We start from the raw sequence: 22255 nt of genomic DNA, 5'->3' as shown, positions 1-22255 counted from the left end.
GTACCTGATGACTGTTTATGTCATTTAACAAGCTCATCTAGCTGAGAAACAAAAAGGTTGAATTCAGCATCACCACCTTTCTGGAATGAAAGAAAAAGACTTTATACAATCAATGAACATATAAAGCCCTCATAACTGAGGGGAAGAGGCAGCTACAGTAAGGTGATGTGAAACAACTGCTGATTTTACATCTATGGAAAATGAAGCCCATAGTTCAGCACTTGGCCTGTTGCTTTGTTAGTACCAAAGTCAGTTCTAGTATTAGGGTTCACCTCAAATTTCAAGTTCCTAGATTACCACAATACAGGCTATAAGGTTTTCTGTCAGAAGAATGCCGAGAGTCCAGCACAGGTGACCTAAGTTCCACATATATACAGGACAAATATCCACTACCCTGTGAAGGTCAGCGCAACAGAGAGGTAGGGCCTATTGTTACCCTCTTCTGAGCAGTGGTGCCTGGATCTCCCAAGAGAAACAGTATATCCCTTGTACAGCTATTTTGTTACTCATTCCTGCTAACACATCAGTTTTTACTTAACTGCATGTGCTTCGGCTAGGAAAATCTGACTTGCTGGTACACCTCTGCTGCTGCTATCTGAGGAAACTGGCTTACTCCCTAAGCAGGAAGATGGGTCACCTTAGGTGCCCTGCCAACTATATGAAAAGGCATCCTCAGACAGTAGATAGATATCCAATTGCCTGAGCTAAGCCAAAATTAACTTGGGCATCAGCCACTTGTAGCTGCAATGAAAGGGCATCCTTTTTTAGCCCCCAGCTACATTCACGTGGACACTGAGGTAAATACATAGCAATAGCAGAAGCTAAGCCCACACATGGTGTACTTCATAGTACGAAACTACCTTCAAGTAAGCACAGGGAGGTACATGACCTCTGCTAATTTCATTAACTGGAAAGCTATGTCATTTCCCTTCCACTTTTCGGCTCCCATGAACAAAAACACTAATGAAGCAGCAGAACCAAGAAGCTAACACCTCAACACATTTCACACAAATGAAGGCACAGTCTTCACAGAAGAGCTGCACTGCTGAGAGTAGGTGGAAGTAGAATAAGCATCCTGGAAGTTTGTGCATTACAGGTCTTAGTACAACTCAAGAGGAGCCAGTGAGCATTTACACTATTTGCTCAAATGAGCAGGTGCACAGATCAAACCCCTCATATGCAGGTATTAAGGCAGCCACACTAACTGATCCCAGGCAGCTGGAATGCTCAGGAGCTGATGAGAGCCAGTCTTAAGCCTTAGGACAAGCGGCCATTGCAGCCCTTTGTGGGGAGGGTACAGCAGTAGAAAAGCAGCTGTGCAGTCTCCAACCTCCACAGGCAGCTCCCAGGCCAGGTGCTGCTCAAAGCAACTATATCACTGATTACTGATGAAGAGCAGTTCAATACCAAGGCTTCTGCTCAAGAAGCAACAATCCAACAGAGGGAGATTAGTATCTCTCCCTCTGAATTCCCATATCCTACTGATTTGTGGAAAACCCCAATGCTGAGGGAATCATGTCAGGTTTTTCCAGTCTCATGCAGACTGCTGGTCTTCATCCACCATCATGTTAATGCTCATGCTTAAATACGGGTAATTGTCTTTGATTACTCAAACAACAACTAGCTGTATGCAGAGATATCCAAGCTCCAAGAATCCAACAGCCCATAATGTAACAGTCAACTAACATTAAGTAACTCTTCAGAGTATTTTCGCCCTGCACAATGGAACTTCATGTAGCTTTATTTGAGAAGTTGTACTTTATGTATTTCTGTGTAGATACATCCAAGTGACACTGCTTCACTTTATACTGAAACAGCAAGACATTCTCCAGGAAAGAGATGAATTTTACATGTTTTCCTTCTTTCAGATTTCCCTTATGCATTAATAAAGTTCACCTCCACAGCAAATGTCTCATGATAGACTTTCCATGTTTTAGACTTGTGAGGGTTATCCAGCTCATTCCTGGGAAGGTAGAGTCTGAAAGACAAAATTCAGTAGCATATCTTACAGCCTAAGACATGCTTTTCCTTTTAGCCAGCTAGAAAAATCTTCTAGCTGAGCCCTAGAATATTAAATACAGCCCCAGACCTTGAATTTAAACAGACATCAGCCATGCCTGCACAGTCTTTTGTATCTTAAGTCATCTCAGAAACAAAGACAACTTGAAGGGTTTGTGGATTGCCCCCCCCCCCCCCCCCGCCACCCTCCCAGAGCCTCACAGTGCAAGACAGAGAGAAATTAATACTGCATTCAGCTCAAGGCCTCCTGATATGATGCAAGTGCCAGGAATTTAATAACCAACCTTCCAAAAGCTAAGGATTTGATTCAGTACTCAAAAGGCAGCCTAGTGGGGCATCCTCCATAGTTCTGGAGGAAACTAAGCTCTTCAGCAAAACCCTCAAGATGGCAATGTTGCAGGGCCATGAGACAGCTGGCATACAGTTTTCCTGGCACTGGCTTGGTTTAATTGGTCTGCATTGAGACTGCAAGGTGCATTGCTAGCTGAGCATATTAAGTTAACCATTACAAAGAGATTCATGGCTACCTCTCATCAGGCTCTACAGGATCAGTTAAGTAAAAACTGTCTTCTTTCTATTTCAGTCATGGAGAACACAGTAATTATATCTTATATGCCAAGTTCACTGTTCCTCTACCTAAATCTGTCAAGAAAGGCAGACCAATCCCCCACAGCAAGGCAGACAAGCCTTTCACCAGCTGGAGCTTCTCTAGGAGTTTCAGTCTCCACAAGCAAAATCACAGTAACTTCTAACTTTATCAAGAGCATGAGAAACCATAAGAAGGCCTTTCTTTGTGATACCAAGCATCAATACCTCTAACTGTGGTCTTAATGTCTGCCTGCTAAGCTACGGAGTTCCTACTTCTCAGGCAGACATACTATAGAGGATAGCAGATTTGAATGGTCAACATTACATTTTTTAATTCAAATTCATTAACAGTGGTTAGAGAGCACCAAGGAAATAATCCAGTGGTTTAAGTTAAGATAAAAAGCTCTCATATGTTTCAAATATTCGTCACAGCATGAGCAACAGCCAGCTCACAAGTTACAGCTGAGGATAAAGACCAGTACTCACATGAAAGTTAGCTGGCTGATCAGGCCTGCCCTATCTCAGCTTTCAGTACTATGTTTATGATCTTTCAGCTCTTTGCAGACACCAGAAGTCAGGATCTGAAGGCATTCATTAATATCCTTACCTGTTATTTTCAATAAAGGAAGTGTTGAACCAGAAAAAGAATGGGCAGCCATCATAGCCTTTTGGAAGAGCCTAAACACAAACACCTTGTTTAAGGACTGTGTTACACAAGAGAACTTTTATTTGTAGAGCAAGGGTACCCACTTTTCCTCACTAATTTGGTTTAGAAAGGTACAGTGCCAGAATAAGTACACTTGAAGAGCCCCATATCATACACAAATCATTATTTTCTCTGCAATTATTTCAATACCAAGTCATTCAATACAATGACGTGAGACTCCCATGGTTAGGAGCAGCAGGTACCCAACTAAAATGCCTTAGTTGTACTGCTGTTTGAACAGTCAGGTGCTTCCCCTGCTTGCTAATATGCTGATATTACACCACTTGCTGCATCCCTCACTACACAGTGAGACACAGCAGGAGCCACTGGGAAGGAACAGATTCTGCATCGTGCTGCCCAGTCAGGCAGGACCCACTGCAGTTTGCACTGCGGCCTCTCCCCATACCCAACTGAAGGTCTTCACACTGGTGTACTTACAGAACTGCATTCAAATCTGACTTTCACATCACCACGTAGAACAGGGCAGTCTTCCAAGCCAATGACTACAGTGTCACTTTCAGAATCAAAGAAGAGCTGGTTAACAGAATAAAGAATTCATTTTATAAAAGTTTCTTCAGCAAGACATAGGACCACTTCATGACAAGACCTAACTACTCACAGTACACAAATACAACAGCAGCACTAGAATAACAGACAACAGTTTAAGCTGCTCAGGACAGAGTGAACTATTTGCATTTAAGAGACTCCCAGGGAAATCTTTCACCATCTCACCACTACATTTCCTAAGATTTGGAAAAGTTTAGCTTTTTTGTCCTCCTGGAATTTACATCATCCATTTAGTTAGACTATGTAGAAATTGAATATTGGACATAAAACTAAGACACTTTAAACCTATAAATCAGCTTTTAGCTTCTGTGACTCAACTTGTGTGTCTTCATAGTACTCACCCTGCAGTTTTTTTGATTGGCACATACACATTGTAGTACAATTCTCTTCTTTACTATTATCTGCACCTTCATATCCGTTCCATTGCCTTTCCCAACTCCTAGGAACAAAGCGTTGCATTATACCAGAGGCATAGACATTAGCTGGAAACACAGGTAGTCATGAAAACCAAGTGCAATTTGATTCAAAAGTGCTTTCTTTCCAGAATGCCTTGCTCAAGACTCTAGAGAACTCAAATGCTAAACGTAAACCAGGATTCAGTGGCTGAAAATTGCATTTTGAAGTTCCCCCCACTAGGGGAACAGGCTAATGTAAAATCTAGCTCCATTTACTGAACAATAACAGCAGTTTGAACTCCCCTAGAACAAGGAGTGATGAACTTCCAGCCTTTGATCAAGATTATCAGCATACACGTACTGTAACAGACATGTATCTAAAGCTCAGAAACATTAATGGATCCAGTTCCACATGGGGAGTAAGTCTCACTTAAAAAGTGATTCCCCTTCCAAAAAAGGGCAGGTTGGATGTGAGCCATCATTTGGTTAGACATCTAGAAAGTGACACAACACAGAGCAACTGACTACAAAATATTCTTAGTTGTGTTCTGTGTCATTTAAATTCTCAAATCCCAGTAAGTCTACATTCCGATCATGGCCTTAGCAAGAGAGAGAGTTATCAGTTGCCTGTAATAGGAAACCATTACCAAACAGAGGAATGCCCAAATACAAGAGTTCTTACCACGGATAGTGTGGATTTTGAAGTTTTTTATTTTGAGTTGTCTCTCTGGTGGGAGTTCCAAGTTATACTTGTTCTTCAGGATCTCATAATACCCAACATACCTACTCTGTAATGCAAAAAACCCAGACTCATTATATGGTTTCTGTATCCACCACAGATTAATTCTAGGAAGAAGTAAGATTTAAATAGCTCTTTTACTCCAAGTTTTTAGCTCTTCAAAGTCCAAAGCTAAAAAGAAGTACAATTGCTCTCCTTCCCCTTCCCTGTAGAAACAATCTTCTAGACAAATTCAATGTTTACATTTTTAAACAGCATTTAAATTTCACGTTTCAAGAGAAATTCTGTACTTTTTAGTTCAGCAAGAAGTGAGGATGTTTTATATTTTATTCAGCCTTAAGAGGCTGAATGTTTAAACATACTAGAAATCTTCATTTTATTGAAGGACAGCTATACTTCTATTTTGTATCAGCAAAAAAAGTACCCATCACAAGATTCACTTCTCAACTTTGCAGAACAGTAAATCAAGATGTGCAAAAATGTGGTCTGAGGCAAAAAATTGTGTAGTATTTTCCAGTGAACGCAGTCTGCAGAAGATTCACTGCATTTCTTCACCCAAGCCAAATCAGCGCCATGGTCCCATCCCATGTTCGGCTGCAGGCTTCTGCACATCCTCGTTAAACAGTCCAATTGCTATACAGTGTCATGCTCCTGTGAGGGTGCCCAGACATGCTGCGGAATCTGCATCTGTGCAGATATTCTAGACCTGACCAGACACATCTGTCCAGGTCACCCTGCTTGAACAGGGGGGCTGGACTGAAAGCTTTCCCAATCTCAAGAATTCTGTTGTTATCCTAGATACTATACTTCAGATGTGATATTATTATGCAGAGAAAGGTATAAGGGGAAGGGGAAAGATGCAGAGCAACCCTGTCAGCTGTTCATATTCCAACTCTCACAGAAAGAGTACAGAAAGCTCAGGAGTTAAGCAAGTAATAGAAACCTGTATCTCTGAAACAAGGCAGGGGAGGTAGGGTAGCATAAGCACTCACAAAGTTAGTATTGGTTGGACTACTGCTCTTGAACCTCCTTGAGCTTACCTGTGAGGGTGTTTCAACTCCTTGAAACTTGGTGCTTGTTCTTCTATCAGTTCTTCTCTCCCCAAAGTAGTCCAAACTTTCCTACACACAATGATAATTTAGAGGGTTAAGCTATCCATCCTACCACCATTCCCCTTCTTGAGAAGTGGATAGTAAACTAGAACTACACTACTCAAATCCAGTAAAGGAATGCAAGTGGAAATACGCAATAATTACTTTGGTACCTTCTAAAGGAGACTTTTAACTACAAGAAGAAAGTATTAATTAGGAAGTCAGACACACAGATCTGTCATTCATGAAAGAGTGAAGAGTGACTGACTGAAAGTGAATTACTTTCAAGCAATTGCTTTAGAACCATCTATATTTCTCAAGTGGTCTGTGGCAGACCAAGTTGAACACTAGCTCATATCTACACAAAGCAAACTCAGAGGCAAACTAGTGATTAAATGGATATACAGTCTGCCCAGACTACCTTGAGTGTCCTGGGCCCTCTGCATCCCCAGCCTCCGGCTGATATATCAGACCTGGGATACTAAAGCAGTATCAGCACCTGTCCTGGCTGGGACTTGATCTTTCTCCCTTTTCCTAGAAGGGCTTTCTTTTGTAATGCTGGCTGTCAAGACAAGACAATTCGTGATGCCTCACACTACTTGGAGGGTGACTGGGCAAAAAATTGTTTAAAACCACTTAAAACCAGTGATACTATCTTTAGGAGTGTTTGCTCAGAAGTTACCTACAGCTTAAGTTGTTGCTCAAGACCCTAGACACATTATTCCTCCAAAAAGAATCCTTCAAGCTGGTAACCTGTTAAATGCTATTTTCTCACTTATTTCAGATCACAAATAGTCTCCATCAGAAGCAAGAATCCACTGTAGCAAGACTTGCATGAACTTTTTTAAAACCATACTTTTCAGAGAATCCTATTTCTTGTATAGAATTTTTTGCAGAGTATTAGGGCATTTTACCATTTCAGTAAATCCTAAAAGAATATTTTGAATACTAAAGAAATAAAAAAATAAACAGCAATTTTTACCTTTGCACTCTCAAACTGGTCGCTGTCTATGAGCCAAGTACAGACCATTGTTCCAGTCCTGCCTGTATTAGACATACAATACAAGTTAAATTGGCAAAGTTCAAAAGTATTTGAGATTATTTTTGTGAAGGTGAAGTCATCTCCTGTTATCTCATCTATTTCAAGAGTTATAAGTGACAGCCAAGAAGTCAAGTATTTCTGAGAAGAATGAGTTAAAGACAAGATACTACAGTTTGTAGTATCTTGTTCCTGGTCTCCACGTTTTCATTACTAGAGACACTTAGGCAGCTGGTCACTATCCGCATACTCCAGCAGGAAATAGAGTCAAGCACCTTACTAAATGAGGCTATAAACTGAAACTTCCCAATGCTGTAAGTGTCAAGATTTGTTTCTCTGTCCCAACTGTTTTCCCTGCAACCCTACTAAGAAGCCATCAAGTCTGCTAGCATGAAGATGCATATAAAGTTACAGTTTTTAATTTAAAAATCTCAAGAGGTCAAGTCACCCTCCTTACACTTGTTCGTCAAGATGGTTTTGACCTGAAGGTAGTTTCAACATTTAGTTTTGCAAAACCTTTTAAGACAGAGCTCCACCTGGGAGCAACTATTTCATGTTAAGTAACCACCTACTTTAAGGCAAGTATTTGCAGTAGTAATGGCAGGTGGCTAAAGGTCTGGCAGCTATTTGCAGGGAAATTTGTCTTATTTGCAGTTATTTATGCATTTCAACAACTCCCACACCACTGTTGGTTCAGGTAGCACCTGCAAATTAGCCCATATGTTTGATAGCTTTCACTATTCTTGTTTCCATAAAACTTCATTGTACTCTATCACCCAATATCATGTTTATCTTGTTTTAAGATCCAGCAGTCTAGAACATTCTAGAGGGGTAAAGTTATGGAGCAGATAATCTTGAGTGGTATCACACAACAAATACAGCACAACTAGGGATTAGGCCCAGACAACACGGATTTATGAAAGGCAGGTCCAGCTTGATTAACATGAACTCCTTCTATGAGATGGTGACCCAGTTAATGGATGAGGGAAAGGCTGTGGATGTTGTCTACTTGGGCTTTAGTAAAGCCTTTCCCACCATGTCCATTTTCCTGGAGAAACTGGCCGCTCAGGGCTTGGACAGGTGCACTCTCCCCTGGGTAAAAACCTGTCTGGAGTCCAGGCCATTGTTACATCCACAATGAAGTTGGCAGCTGGTCACTAGTGGTGATTCCAGGGCACAGGATTGAGGCCAGTTCTATTTAATGTCTTTACCAATCTGGACAAGGGAACTGAGTGTATCCTCAGTCAGTTTGAAGAAGACACCAAGTTGAGTGGGAGTGCTGACCTGCTGGAGGGCAGGGACAGGCTGGATCAATGGACCAAGGCCAACTGTATGAGGTTCAATTAAGTGAAGGGCTGGGACCTGCATTTGGGTCACAACAGCCCCACAGAGTGCTACACGCTCAGGGAATATTGGCTGAAAAGCAGCCCACTAGAAAAAGACTTGAGGGTGCTGATTGAAAGCAGCTGAACATGAATCAGTGTGCCCAGGTGACCAGGAAGGCCAATGGCATCCTGGCCTGTATCAGCAATATTCTGATACAACAGGACTAAGGCAGTGATTGTCTCTCTATGCACATCACTGGAGAGTCTGCACCTTGAATCCTGCATTAAGTTTTGGGCCCCTCACAACAAGAAAGACATTGAGATGCTAGAGTGTGTCCAGAGAAGGGCAACAGAGCTGGGGAAGGGTCTGCAGCACAAGTCTTCAAGGAGCAGCTGAGAGAGCTGAGAGTGTTTAGCCTACAGAAAAGGAGGCTCAGAGGAGACCTTTCCACTATAAAGGTCATAGTGAAGTGGGGTTGGTCTCTTCCATCATCAAGTAACAAGCGATAGGTGGAGAGGAAATGGCCTCAGGTTGTCCCAGAGAAGATTTAGATTGGATAAGAAAAATTTCTTCTCCAGCAGGGTCATCAAGCACTGGAACAGGTTGCCCTGGAAAGTGGCCAAATCATCACTACTAGAGGTATTCCTAGAGACGTGCAGATGTGGCACTGAGAGACATAGTTTAGTAGTAGATCTAATAGTTCTGGATTAACAGTTGCACTTGATCTTAAAGGTCTTTTTCCAATCTAAACAATGGATGGTTTGAGCCATATTACAGTGCAAAATATTCAGCATGGGTAACTACCAGAATCCAATGCAGCAGCCTAACACTTTTATAGTAGCAATTTCAGTAGCCTCCCTATCCAGTCTCTCCTGGGGGACTGCTGTCTCAGCTGCCACAAAGCCAGAAAGTTACTGAAGAACATTTTAGAAGACAAAATAACAGCTTAGACTAAGAACTAGTTTACACTACCTAAAAATGGGGTTGTTTAATACTAAACAGAGTACTGTAGTCATGCTAGTTGTCACAGTGTCAGCAGTATTTGTCAAATTACACCACAAACCCATCTCTCATAGTATGGTTTAAGGCCAAACTTGAATCAAAGAAGCTACAATTAACAAATAAGCATGATTTGTAGCATACACAGATTGCACATGAGAAATCCTACCTTTGCCCCCTTTACAGTGAATTGCTATGACATTCTTCTCATCTTGACTCATCCATTCACGGACATTGGAAGTGAATTTCAGCATGTCCCTAAATAAGAGGAAAGTTAGTGGATCACGGTAAATACCTACACAGAACTATTGCAATGTATGTATTTCTTGACAAGACTCACTGTAGTGATGGGACATTGTGGTCATCAATGAAGATCCTTTCCACCCTGTAGTGAAAGTACTTGGAGTCATAGCCTTGTTCACCTATAGGGAAAGATCTGAAGTTATGCCAGGAAGGGAGAAGGATTATAACAAAGAAAGAGGTTTGTAACACACAAGGGATGGTCTGAGCATGTACTAGTGTCTAAAATACAGCAGTGTTAATAGACATATTAAAATGAAAAAAACAGGGGTAACTTGGCTAAAGCCACACATGCTTATCTTCTGGTTTCATATTTTTCACTTATACATTAAATTTTATCTCAAATATAGTCAGCAGCTAAACATACTTACTGCAGAGATTGTAGACTTTATAGTGGCCTGGATGTTTGGTGTCCAAAAATCTTGCAACTTCCTAAGGAATAATGAGTTTAGAGTAGTTAGCGCTCTACTTTTTATTTCCACTGCCACCTCAACCCCCCTCCCCCACCCCACCCCCAGGTGGGATCAACAATTGCACTCATGAACAGCACTTGGAAAGCAGGTCCTTCAACAGCTCAGGTTCTCATCTGGAACAAAAGTACTACCGCAGCTATCTTCCTGGCCCTATATATATTTCTACAATATCAGGAGGCAGAGCTCTGAAAAGGATATTATGTCTACAGACCTTTAAAGCAACTTTATTTAGGTGATTAGATCTTATCACAATTACTAGCCTGGTATAGAACCACCCTGATTCTTCAAAACATTCCCAAAGAACAGGAGCATCAAAGCACTGGTGTCCTCACTGTGAGAGAAAACCACTAGGTTTAGCTGAGACACTACAACATAAGCAGTGCAGCACAGTGGAGATCATCAATCAGTCATTCCAACCAGAAAAGGCAGCAAAACTAGGACTGACATGATCTAGGCCGCATGTAAATTAGCGGGAACCTATAAAAGAAACAGGTTTCAGAAACAGTGAATTTGGTAGGTAAGATTTTTACCTTTATGGGATTCCTGTAGAAAGACTGCTTCCCAGAAGATGGAAACGACATTGCAATAATTCGATCTGTTGAGAAGACAGCAATCACAAGTAACAGCAGGAAGGCTCCCTGCACATAAGAACTACATGACTGAGAAACAGCCTTAGGAAACGACTTATTCTTACCCTAATTATAAGAACAATCTACCTCTTTCTGGTAGGCTTTCCTCTATATTTGGCATAGCTAGAGCAAGACAAATAATGCTTCCCAAAGCATCAGCCACCATCAAATGTCAGTCTCCACAGAATCAGAAGCAAAAATACACTAGGTAAATAGTTTCCCAACACTGGTTCCCTAGGCCTCAAATAAATTTTTATCATTACATACAACATGTACAACTCTCCTAGAAGGCTAATTCTGGGGAATAGTGTCAGTCAGGAATCCATATTTCAAAATCCCACAGAAAAGGAGTAGGTCTGGTTTGACTTCATACTTAAATTTCATGAGTCTAAAACATTGTCTGTAGTTCATGACAAGCTCATATTAACTGCAAAACAAGTCTTCACAGGACATAACATGCTGCAAAGCGACATTTGTTTCCACAAACCAGTAATGTAAGTGAGATCCAGATCAAAGCCATCTTTCACATAACGTCTTTTGTTTTCAGAGACCTGCCAAATAAAAAAAAAGTTAATCTTCCACAAGAATGCCAACAATCACCAAGTGTTTCCTGTTACTAGGAAAATTAAACCATGTAGACTCTCCAGTTAAGCTTGAGTAGCAGAGCCTCACTTCATTACAGCATTATGCAAGAGCAAATTCCTTGTATTAACTTCTAGGTAGAAGCTCTGTATAGAATTTTTACACTTAAATATCAAAATTTATTCTAGTGAAAAAAAAACACTGCAGATTCTATGCCTATTGCAGCATGAATCTGTCATTGTGATTTGAGTGTTTGGAGACTGAGGGAAAAAGAATAAAGTTAAGGACTGCTTATTCCTAAGCAGTAGGACATACTACTGTATGTCCTGTAATTAACAGGACAGTAGGACATACTTGAAGCTTTAAGTGCAACCTCAACAACCCTGATGAAAATAAGAGGCATTGACAGTGGATAGGGCTTCACCAGCTAGATTGCTTTGTTGGTACACAAAGCTCTTAATTAAAACTCCTGCTTTCCCTCATATGAGGGAAAACAGTCTATTTACCACACAAGTTAAAAATTGTCAGCTGGGACACAAGGGGTGCTCCAATCACTTTGATATGCCGGCTTTCCAGGTCAAGTTGCTGCTTACTTGAACAAAGTCAAGAATGGCAGGGTTTTACTGAGGCTGGAGGCAAAGCTCCAGGGCCCTGCCAGGGACATCGAAGGAATGTGCTGCTTGGGCAACACTATCAATAGCAGACCAATAGGCCATGGTCAGTCTTGCTACTAACCACTGATGCTGCCTGAAGAAAGAGTTGGAAACAGTAGTAGTAGTCTAGACATGTTAAGAGGACAACTTACCATTCTCCTGGTCACCTTTTCAAGTTGCTGCTTTTGTGAAGCCAGACGAAATACTCTTATCAAGATGACAATTCTCAGAATTCGGAGGAAAATAACCATTCTAGATGACAGATTCAGCATGGAAGAAAATGGACACAAATAAACTTACAGGCAAAGATTAAAGCTGTTTAAAAGCTGTTTCAGGGAAAGTTTAAAACTTTGTTTCATATGTTGAACTAGGACATCTCAGGCTGATTTGGGAACAAACACAATATAATGGGTTTATTGTTAAGGGTATTTTGTGAGTACATGTTCTCAACAGCTAGCAGAACTAGGAAATCCCCTGCTTGCTCAAACAGACTTCCACAGGCACCTCTGGCTAGAAAGCAACATATTCCATTAATATTACCCATGTTATTATCACCAAGTTTTTGTTCCTTGAAGCTTATTCTCAACTATACATTTAAGTGTATGCAGCCATATTAAAATGTATGTAGCCACCTGAAAAATAACTAAAAGAAGCCAGACAGGCTAAGTACATCATGACTCGATTAAGAAACTTGAGAACAGCTCAGTAGATATCCTGTGTTTAATCATTCAGCAACCTGAACACTTGGTTTGGTTTGAGAAACTTTGAACTATTGTTGAACTTTGAAGCAGGAAAGAAGCTTAGGTGAGCGATTCTAACAACTGAAGCTACTACAAAGTAGCAGCTGCTTTCCCCCACTAGGGACAAGGGCAAACCAATATTCAATTCATTCCTTAAGGAGGCAAGTAAGCATACATTTTAAGCAGCACACACACATTCTAAGTTTTGATACATTTGTGTAAAAATGCTGGTGAATACCAACAGTAAGGGAGACAAAACTCCAATTTTGCTCACAGTCTGCCCTCCACTGATATGGAGTCAGCAAGGTATCCTGGATACTTGGAGGAAAGTTTCAGTTTTTCCCTGAGTTTCTTCCAAATTCAGTATCATCCTTCTGCTTTAAAAAAAGACTTTCCTTGGAGCTAGCAGCAAATTAGATGAACCAAAACTGGGGTGAAAACTCCATAACCTCTCTCCCACAATTCTGAGAAGCAACTCTTCAACATAAAATCCCTTAAGTAAGTCAGCATGCTAAGCATTAGCTCCCAGACTGATATCCAGCTCTCATTTCTCAAAGTCCTTTTATAGGTCAGACTTCAGGGAAACAGTTAACTCACCCCTACACACACCCAGCTAGACATGACTAGAATGAGAAACCATATTCCTTCATCAGGGCATGTTACCTCTACGGTCTGTCACTGAAATTTCACTTGTCATATATAAGCTCTCATGCACATAAAAGCTGCTAAAATTCTAACTCTTCTGAGATATATCAGATGCTTTAAGATTACTGTTTGCTTCCTGATGAAGGACTCAGGAAAGAAAAATTATAAACCCCAGTAAGACTACTGGGAATTGTGGATTTTGTGGACACTACTGCTGTGTTAGGTGGGATGACCACCATTTCAAGATTTGGTATTTGGCCAAATTTGAGATATCCTCTACTGTCAGGTAGCAGTATTTTGTTCAGAACACAGTTTTAGAGCTTTTAACAAGAGAAGCCTTATAGAGGGCCTCAAAAATTGCACGGGTAAGATGGTAGGCCTCAGCTGAGTGTCTTCAGAGAGCAGCAGTGTGAAGTCCTCTTTATGAGAGGCAAAAACCTGTTCTACAATCCCATCAACTTCAGCAAGTCAGAATACAAAGAACTTGCATACACAGATCTACAGCTAGATGGATCAGCCTAGTATCAGGCCTACTACTAGCATAGCCTAGTAGAGACAAGAGTGCAGATTATGCTGACACACTGCTCTTCTCCCCTCCTTTATCTGGATGCTACTATAAGATAAAAGCTGTTTTAGGAAAATGTGGCCATAGAAATAGGAAGTAATAATTAAAAACACCAATGAATGTTTAAGACAACCTAAGAAGAAGCTAGGCTGCAAATGCTATTCCTTTGACAATTTTACTTCTTGATACCCAAGTATAGCAAGCACTTCAAGACAAAACTAGTACTTACAGATATTAAAACTCTGGATTATATTAGAACTCTGGATTCTTCAATAACTAAACTTTTTGTTTTCTTCTGGAATAATGTTCCCCTCTTATACCTATTAGTCAGCTGAATTTGGGGCAGGAGGTGACATTTTATTTATTTTTTAAGAGCTTGACTTTTCCCTAGCTGAGGCAAGAAAGTTTCTCTAAGTCAAACCTAGTGCAGATAAACCCATCCTAAAGTTGTAGTTCAGCCTCCATCAGGAATTAATTCATCTCACAGGTTATCTGATCAAGATACAGAAATCAGAAGGAAATACGACTTGAAGGAGCCCATGCACATAAACAGCGTGTTTTCTCCCCCCAAAGCATGGCTGAAAAAAAATCAGCATTATATTACCATGAGGCTTTTGGGAAAGCAAAGGAAATAAGACAGTTTGGCAACTCTTTCTATTGAAAGATCCTTTAGACAGAGATCCTCGCTTTGTTGTCTCTTCCATTTGCAAGATAATGCAATTCTTATCTCTGCCTTTCTTCAAACCCTCCTCTCTATTAAGTCTACTGCACACCTTTCCCCAAAAAGTGCTTGAGTCAGAGCATTTTATGGCCCCACTTTTAGTTACCTCAACTCGTATGTTCAGATCCCCTCTGCCTTTGAGGAAGGGACAGCCTACAAATAACCACAGATCAAAGCTGTGTGTCTATCCTGCATTTGTCTGTACCATGACACACTATCACAGTCCCATTTGTGATCTCATATGACATCTGGCTTAGAGGTGCCCAAGAAAATTCTTAGAAGATTATCAAGAAAAGAGCTCACACTTACCAGCTGTCATGCCACTCTTACCTTGGTATCTCCTTTGCTGCATCAACATCTAAGAAGCAGTATGTCAAATTAATTAACAGGGTGCCCACCACTATACATGCATCCAAAATATTCAGTTTGGACTGGAAATAGTTCCTGAAGCTGAAACCAAGGAGAGTTTTAGACAGACGCCAATACAGGTAGCAAAGACTGAAATATATCTTCAAGAAGAGAATAATCTATACAGAGCTACTGCTGGAGACAAGCTCTCCTGCAGTTTTTCTTAACACTAAGCACTGAAGTCTCACTAAGAAAGCAATCTTAGCCCTGATTTACACACAAGTTATGGCAAAGCTGTATAGTTTCCAAGTGCTCACTTATACTGAAAATACTTAAAGGTTGTTCCATAAAAGGGTAACCACCAAGATACACAGCCAAGAAAAGACTATTATCTATGACCAGACAATTAGCCTACACGACACCATGTTCATAGTTTAAGCTTTAAGTTTTGCTTCCTTCCTAGCTTGAGGACTTGCCACATGGACTTAATTTTTGCCTATGTCTTACCCTTCAACAAACACCCTTAGGAGAACATCGATGAGAAAGAAGAGTGCTATTGCCAGGGAAACACGTTCAGGAATCTCTGTACCCTTCTTTCGCTCACTGATAGCCAGATCCAGAATCACAACTATAATGTCCACAATGATAAGTACAACTCCAAATACTCTGCAAAGAGAAAAATACAAGGAAGTTTGAGGGATAGGAATGAATTTATCAACTGAACAGCACAAACCCTGATTTCTAAGCTGTTCCAGCAAGAGTGTGTTCTCTTACATAGACTGAAGCCTTCTCCATTAGAATCTGAAGGTATCCAACTACATTTTTAAGTGATCTACAAAAAAACCCTCATCTTTGTGGAACCATACATTTCCCTCAGACACAGCTGTAGTTATTAATTTATGATTTCACAGCTATCTAGAAGCAGTGCAAACCTGAATGCTTTAAGGGATACAAGTGTCATTTCTGCTTTCACCTTACTCAGCTTCCCTCCCTCTCATGACTTAATACTGTCCCTTAAAAATAACTGCCTTTAATGGCTTGCCTTGTTCCAGCACCTAGACTACACATAACTGACCAACTGTTTCTTCAAAGGCTGCCAGCCAAGACTAAGCCATTATAGAGGTTTTATCCAAGTCAATGACATTTACAGTTCTGAATTTCAGCTCTTCTTGAAGAATGTAGTCATATCTGTTTAAGTATTATTTTTCAATTCTAGTATTTTTCTCAAGTTATCTTTCCTGGGGGTGACAAAGGATTCAGCACTTTCCGACAAAGCAAGCTGGTGTTACTGATGTTCAAGGAGTTCTTAAGCTCTTACACCAGAAATGAGGACTATTTTTACCTTTCCCACATCATTACAAGCTCAAGCTTTTACCTGAATCCAAATGACATCACAAAGGGGGCAATTTTTCTCCTAGTTGCACTGCAAGAGAAGAGAACTGACATCAAAACAAGTGACATTTTGCTACAGGTATCAGCAACAAGGGCACTGTTATATTCCTTTGTTCACATTCCTTTAGTTTTAGTATTCTGCACAGTAGTGACTTCTCCAAGATGAGGCTACTCAGTTGCATTCATGAAATATATAGGTTAAGAGAGTACTTGAAAACAGTGCTTTGATCACTTGTTAGAAAAAGTATTAATCAGCTTCCAGACTGAAATGCAGCGGTATGTACTTATCCAGGACATTATTCCATGTCACAATTCCAGTAACGCTTGAACACTGGCTTAGTAAGCTATTAGAAATGGGTTTATATTGATCAAGAGGAAGATTGGAAGACAAACATCTCTTAATATATTTCGTTCCATAAATTAGCTTATTGTATCAGACCATTTTTCCCCATGTCTGAAAAGAGCTGCACTTGTTAACAGTTCCCATGTCTTTGGAATAGAGGAATAGAAATCCCACTTCTACTTTAAAAAGGAAACATCAGCTTGGCTTTCAGACTGAAAATACAAATATCTTCTAAGAAAAACTGTTTCCAAAACCAAATTCTTCCAGTTGTGAGAATTATCTTCAGTCCTGGCAGTCACAGCTCGTTTCCAATTACAGTAGATTTAGTTGCCTTTTTGGTATACTTTAAGCCCTTTGGTTTAGAACAGAGCTTTTATGTAACTCTCTTTCTGGCTGGAAGCCTCTTTAGATTACACCAAGAACTAAGGTAGAAGTTCTTGCTGTAAAACCTGCAAAACTCAAGTGCTGACAGTGAAAAATAGACTGCCAGTCTACTGTAAGCATCAAGTCTTTTCTTAGACACTTTAAAGAAAGCATCTTTTTTCAAGCATATCACTAACAGCAGGACTTACCATTAGTCCTAACATACTGACAAAAAGTACTGATAGATTATTTTGCACTGTTACAAAAAGTTTTTGTCAGCTCAGTAATGCACACTGCACCCCAGTGATCCTGTCCAAAATTTCCTCTAGGACAACTTCAGCATTGCATTTCACTTGGTGCACTTCAAAAACCCAGTTTAAGACAAGGCTAGATACCTCTGAAGTGCTGAGGCAGCATCTTACTGGGGTTACTGAATTAACCCACATTTTTCATTATTAGGTTCTTACTCTAAACTAAGGTACAAGGTCTAACCAGCAAACATTTGCATTCTTAAGCTGGAAGGATATTTGTGGGTTTTAGTCCTCACTATTCCTATACAAGTCAAGGATGTAATACCATGCTTTGTCCCGAAGGCAGCTTAACATATAGAAGGTTTTCCTGGTATTTATGAACGCCAAATATCTAAGGAAACACTGCAATGGTGACACTAATGATTTGCTGGTCTATGTCTCTCCAGTCAAACCTACAACTGTAGTGGGGACACCAAGACTCCAACTTACACAGTTTATGGAAAAGTACCTCTAACTAGGTAAACTCAAAACAAAAATATATGCATACACCACTCCAATTTGGCCTGCCAATATCTTAAATGAGGTGAAGGAAACATGGCACATTTGATTACATAACTAGCTTAGAGCTTTTGTGAAATACATTTGTAAATTCCAAAATCTAGAAAAACATGTTGTCACATAGAATAACTGAAATAACAGGCTTAGGCTTACTGTTCTTGAGTTGCAGGACTTGCTGCTGACTCGACTAAGCTTGCTCTAAGAGTAATGTGACGTAAACACTGTCAGGAAATAACTGCTTCAATAACAGAGGTCTGAACTAGTAAGTTCAGACAATTTAGTCTTGATGTGTGCCACAATGCTTATTTGTATGCCCAGGTACTCATTCACCTCATTGTCTCACCAGCACTTGTTCTTCTGTGCTCTCACAAACTCATTCCTTTGGGAAAATTTAATCAATGTGGTCTGGACTACCCATTCTCCATAATATGATGGACTTGTGTTCTTGGGTTGGCCTTTTACCTCTACAGGGATAAAGAGGCTTCCTCAACTTATTTGTCTTCACTATGTACTAGAAGAAATGTCAATATCAAACATTTTACTGGGCTTATCTCTACTTCAACAAGCCACCTGTCTTCTTATTTTGGCTCATCAGATTCCACTTCTGGGGCTAAGCAAAGAAATTTTGTATATCATTAGCTTACTTGGGACAGGTGTCTGGTCCATTACCCTCATCACGACCATTATCAATCTTTACTGTGGCCTCTTCAGCTGTTGGAGAGCTGGCAAAGAAATAATACAAGTCACACACTGATAGAGGTGTCAACTCCGTATATTGCTATGCTTTGTTCTTTCAAAAAAAAAAAACTAACTGTCAAGTGAACAGCACCTGAGCCAGAGCACAGGCCTAGTACTAGTACCAGGGGAAGAAAGACTTTTCCCCATGTTGGCACACATGAGTCCCTTGGTTAGTGCTGATCTATTTCCTATTAGCAGCCCCTTTTTCAAAAGGTTTCCCTTTTTTCACCCCTGCAAAAAAGAGACAGATGAGTTCAGCAGTAGGATAAAGGGATTTGAAGCAGGGCATCCACGAGTCTGCTAAGGACACAAGAGTCCAGGCTCTAGAAGTAGGAGAAATATGCATATGCAAAATGGCTTCAGAGAGTCCAAGTGACATTAATGCTGTTACAGCAACCTTCTTGTACAGAGAATTAATGTTTTCACCAGGAAAAGCCATAGCATAGAGATGTTTTAGTGCAGAGCAGGATACCAGACCGGAAACTGGAAGACCAGAGCAGCAGCTGAGCTAGTGCTAGAACAGCAGTTTTTTGGAGTAGTGGCTGCTTGCCATAACTTCCTTAAAAGGGTCTTTTCAGATCAAGTTTTTTGTTGGTTTTTTTTTTTTTTTTTTTTGAAGGCCACATGATAATTTCATAGAAAAAGTGTAGCATCAAAATCCAGGAGTCTTTATTTCAGTCTTCTCCACAGAAATACTGTGATGCATAATAGCACAGCTACAGTGTTTGCTGAGGGCCTGCCTCTGTTTTCACTGCTTCATGGGCAGGAATAGCTACACACACATATTCAATATTGATGCTTCCATCAATAGCCTGTTCTGAGGCAGCCTAGCATGTTTGAAGCGTTAGTGTAAAACTTTTGAGAATTCAAGTATTCTTCATCCTCTGCAACAGACTGATGCACCAGCACTGCTTCTGCAGTCCGTGCTAACCACCTTTTAAGCAAGAAGTTTAATGATGCTTCTCCTAGCATCATTCCTAGTTTCAGGAACCAGTACTGATGCTTCACCACCTGCACTCAGTATCAGGCTCAGTAGAAGAATTATTCTGATGCAGCAATTTTAGCATTCAAGCCTCATTTCCTAGTTCCAGTGTTTCCAGTGTAACCACTGCCTCATTTTGTTCCTAGAGCTGAAGCAAAGCTTTAGTGATGGATAAGCATTCAGGTTTGCTTCCCAGCTATTCTTACAGAATATTCTCTGGGGTGTTTACACTTACTGAACAGCAGAAATGCTTCACTTATTGAAGTCTGCTACTGCTGCAGCAATTTTGTAGGTCACTTGCTTATACTTGCAGAAACATGAAGTGCACCAAATGTTACCTTCTTATCCTCTACTGTGATTAAAATATGCCACAAGAAGAATGAGAAACAAAAGTGTTTTCAGTTAGGAATACAATCCTTAATACAAAGATAAAACAGAAGTCCAAGTACACTGTTTCCATAGTGCTCCCACACAAAAATTCAGTTCTAGATAATGCTTTCCTCAGAGGGAGTTTGTTTTGCTGATCATTCTACATCTACTTGTTGCCCAAGACAGAATAAGTGTTCACCCACAAGCTATTAAAATTAGGCTTTGACTATGGGAGTGGAAGAGAATAAAAGAAGGACATATTAGAAGAAATTGTTTCCTTCATGCACATACAGAGCACAAGCTTTTCTGACTGCTCATAGCTAAAGGTAACCTCAGACTTGAGACTTTTAAAGCAAGCACAGAAAGAGTCTTGCTTGACAAGATACCTTGACACTCTCTTGCAAGTCTCTTGACAGGCTGGATGCTAAAAGAGAGCATACTTTAATGCCATGGGCTTATTACATCAGGGATGGAGACCTTGTACTTATTAATCACTTACTAACTACTTACAAGTGAATCACAACAGTATATTTCTCTCAAAGATAACCCTCCTCTCAGACAACAGCACTGGTGGCAGAGGGGAGATAAAAAGACTATGCTATATAAACTTCAGACACTCCATCATTATTCCCTTTGTTATATTTTAAGTACTAAGAACCTAAAGACACACCACATATTCAATCCCAAACCTCCTCACTGACCCAATTCATTTCACTCACCCAGATGATTCTCTTGGCGGGGTCCCTTGCTCAAACCTCACAGCTGTCATTTTGCCTGTTGTTGTGGTCCTGCTGACCTGAAGAGAAATACACCGAGTTAAAGTGTGACAGCACAAGAAACAGTGAATAGCAGCATCCTGTAACAGCCTCACCCTCACGGTCCCAGCAGCCAGGCTTCTACTGCATTTTCGACATTTTCCCTCCTGTGACTGACAAAGCTCAATCTTTTAGCTGTAACACTGGTGAGAGTCAAGGCACTCGGCACTCTGATGAAGGGGGTTTGACTACACCAAACATACCACAGCGATAGCAGCACCTTTACCTCGCGATGGAGCATTTCGCCCTGCTCCAAGCTCTGAAACCCAGAGGAGCCCCAGCTGGTCCCTCCGGGAGAGCTGCAGGCGCGGGCCGAGCCGCAGCGAGCAGGTTCGGGAGCTGCCCCCGGCACACATCAGCCTCCCGGCCGGGCGGCCCACACGGGGTCTGGCTGCCCCCCGGAGCCCCCCCCCTACCTCACCTCGGCGCGGCGGCCGGGCTCAAAGTCGAGCCTGGACACCGCCCCCGGCGCCTCGCGGACCCGGCGGAAAGTTGGGTTAAACTTCCTGAGGGCTGTATCCCGGCCCGCCCCCCGCCTCCGGGCCGCGCCGCGCCGCCAGCGCCTCTCACCCACCGTGCTGAGGCGCGAAGGTCGGACACGCCTCTGCGCCCCCGGGCTGCGGGCAAGGGGCCCGGCGGTGCTGCCCGGCTGTTCCTGGGCCGGGCCGGGCCGCTCCGGGGAGGGCTGGGCGGATTCGCCCGCTGCCATGATAACGGCCCCGCCGCCCCGCGCCGCCCGCGGGGCTCCCGTCCCCCCAACGGGCGTTCGCGGGCCGTGCCCGGTCGGGTCGGAGTGTGGGGCTGCTGCGGGGCAGGAAGGTCCTGCAGAGGCATCTGGACAGGCTGGAACGATGGGCTGAGGCCCAACAGCATGAGGATCAACGCCGCTAAATTCCAGCTCCTGCATTTGGGTCACAGCCACCCCAGGCAGCGCTACAGGCTGGGGCAGAGCGGCTGGGAAGGACCTGGGGGTGCTGGTCGATAGCGGCTGAACTTGAGCCAGGAGGCTATGGCCCAGGTGCCCAAGAAGGCAAATACATCCTGGCCTGTACCAGCAATAGTGTGGCCAGTAGGACCAGGGCAGTGAGTTCAGCACTAGTGAGGCCACACCTCCTATAGTGTCCAATTCTGGGCCCCTTAATTCAGGAAGGACACTGTGGTGCTGAAGTGTGTCCAGAGAAGGCAACAGAGGTGGTGGTGGGTCTGGAGCACAAGTCCTACAAGGTGCAAGTTGAGTGCACCTGTGGTTATTTAGCCGGAAAAGGAGGAGCTCAGGGGAGAGAGACATCACTCTAATTGCTCAAAGGAGGGTGGAGTCC

The 22255-nt window shown here is 41.8% G+C and overlaps 1 protein-coding gene across 5 annotated transcripts; it reads right to left on the bottom strand.

The window, feature by feature from the left end:
* Positions 1-1707: 1707 nt before the first annotated feature.
* On the bottom strand, positions 1708-21665 carry LOC100231076 (phosphatidylinositol 3,4,5-trisphosphate 3-phosphatase TPTE2). 5 transcript variants are annotated; one of them, XM_030273431.4, is made up of 19 exons: positions 21511-21665; positions 20841-20917; positions 18677-18754; positions 16501-16548; positions 15633-15791; positions 15108-15227; positions 12259-12358; positions 11359-11422; positions 10773-10837; positions 10141-10201; positions 9810-9891; positions 9639-9727; positions 7088-7149; positions 6055-6135; positions 4958-5063; positions 4222-4319; positions 3752-3847; positions 3215-3285; positions 1708-1978 (listed from the first exon to the last, which is right to left on the bottom strand). In XM_030273431.4, exons 1-19 carry the CDS (start codon positions 21643-21645, stop codon positions 1876-1878), a joined length of 1695 nt encoding a protein of 564 aa, XP_030129291.4. In that variant the 5' UTR covers positions 21646-21665; the 3' UTR covers positions 1708-1875. The 5 variants fall into 5 exon arrangements, with proteins under 5 accessions (XP_030129291.4, XP_030129309.4, XP_030129319.4 ...); XM_030273449.4 differs by lacking the exon at positions 21511-21665 and adding an exon at positions 21358-21503; XM_030273459.4 differs by lacking the exon at positions 21511-21665 and adding an exon at positions 21353-21470.
* Positions 21666-22255: the final 590 nt, after the last annotated feature.

The sequence above is a fragment of the Taeniopygia guttata genome, chromosome 1, assembly GCF_048771995.1.
Source record: "Taeniopygia guttata chromosome 1, bTaeGut7.mat, whole genome shotgun sequence".
In the NCBI taxonomy this organism is placed as follows: Eukaryota; Metazoa; Chordata; class Aves; order Passeriformes; family Estrildidae; genus Taeniopygia; species Taeniopygia guttata.
The sequence above is the reverse complement of the archived record's forward strand: the minus strand, read 5'-3'. Positions and strand labels throughout refer to the sequence as shown.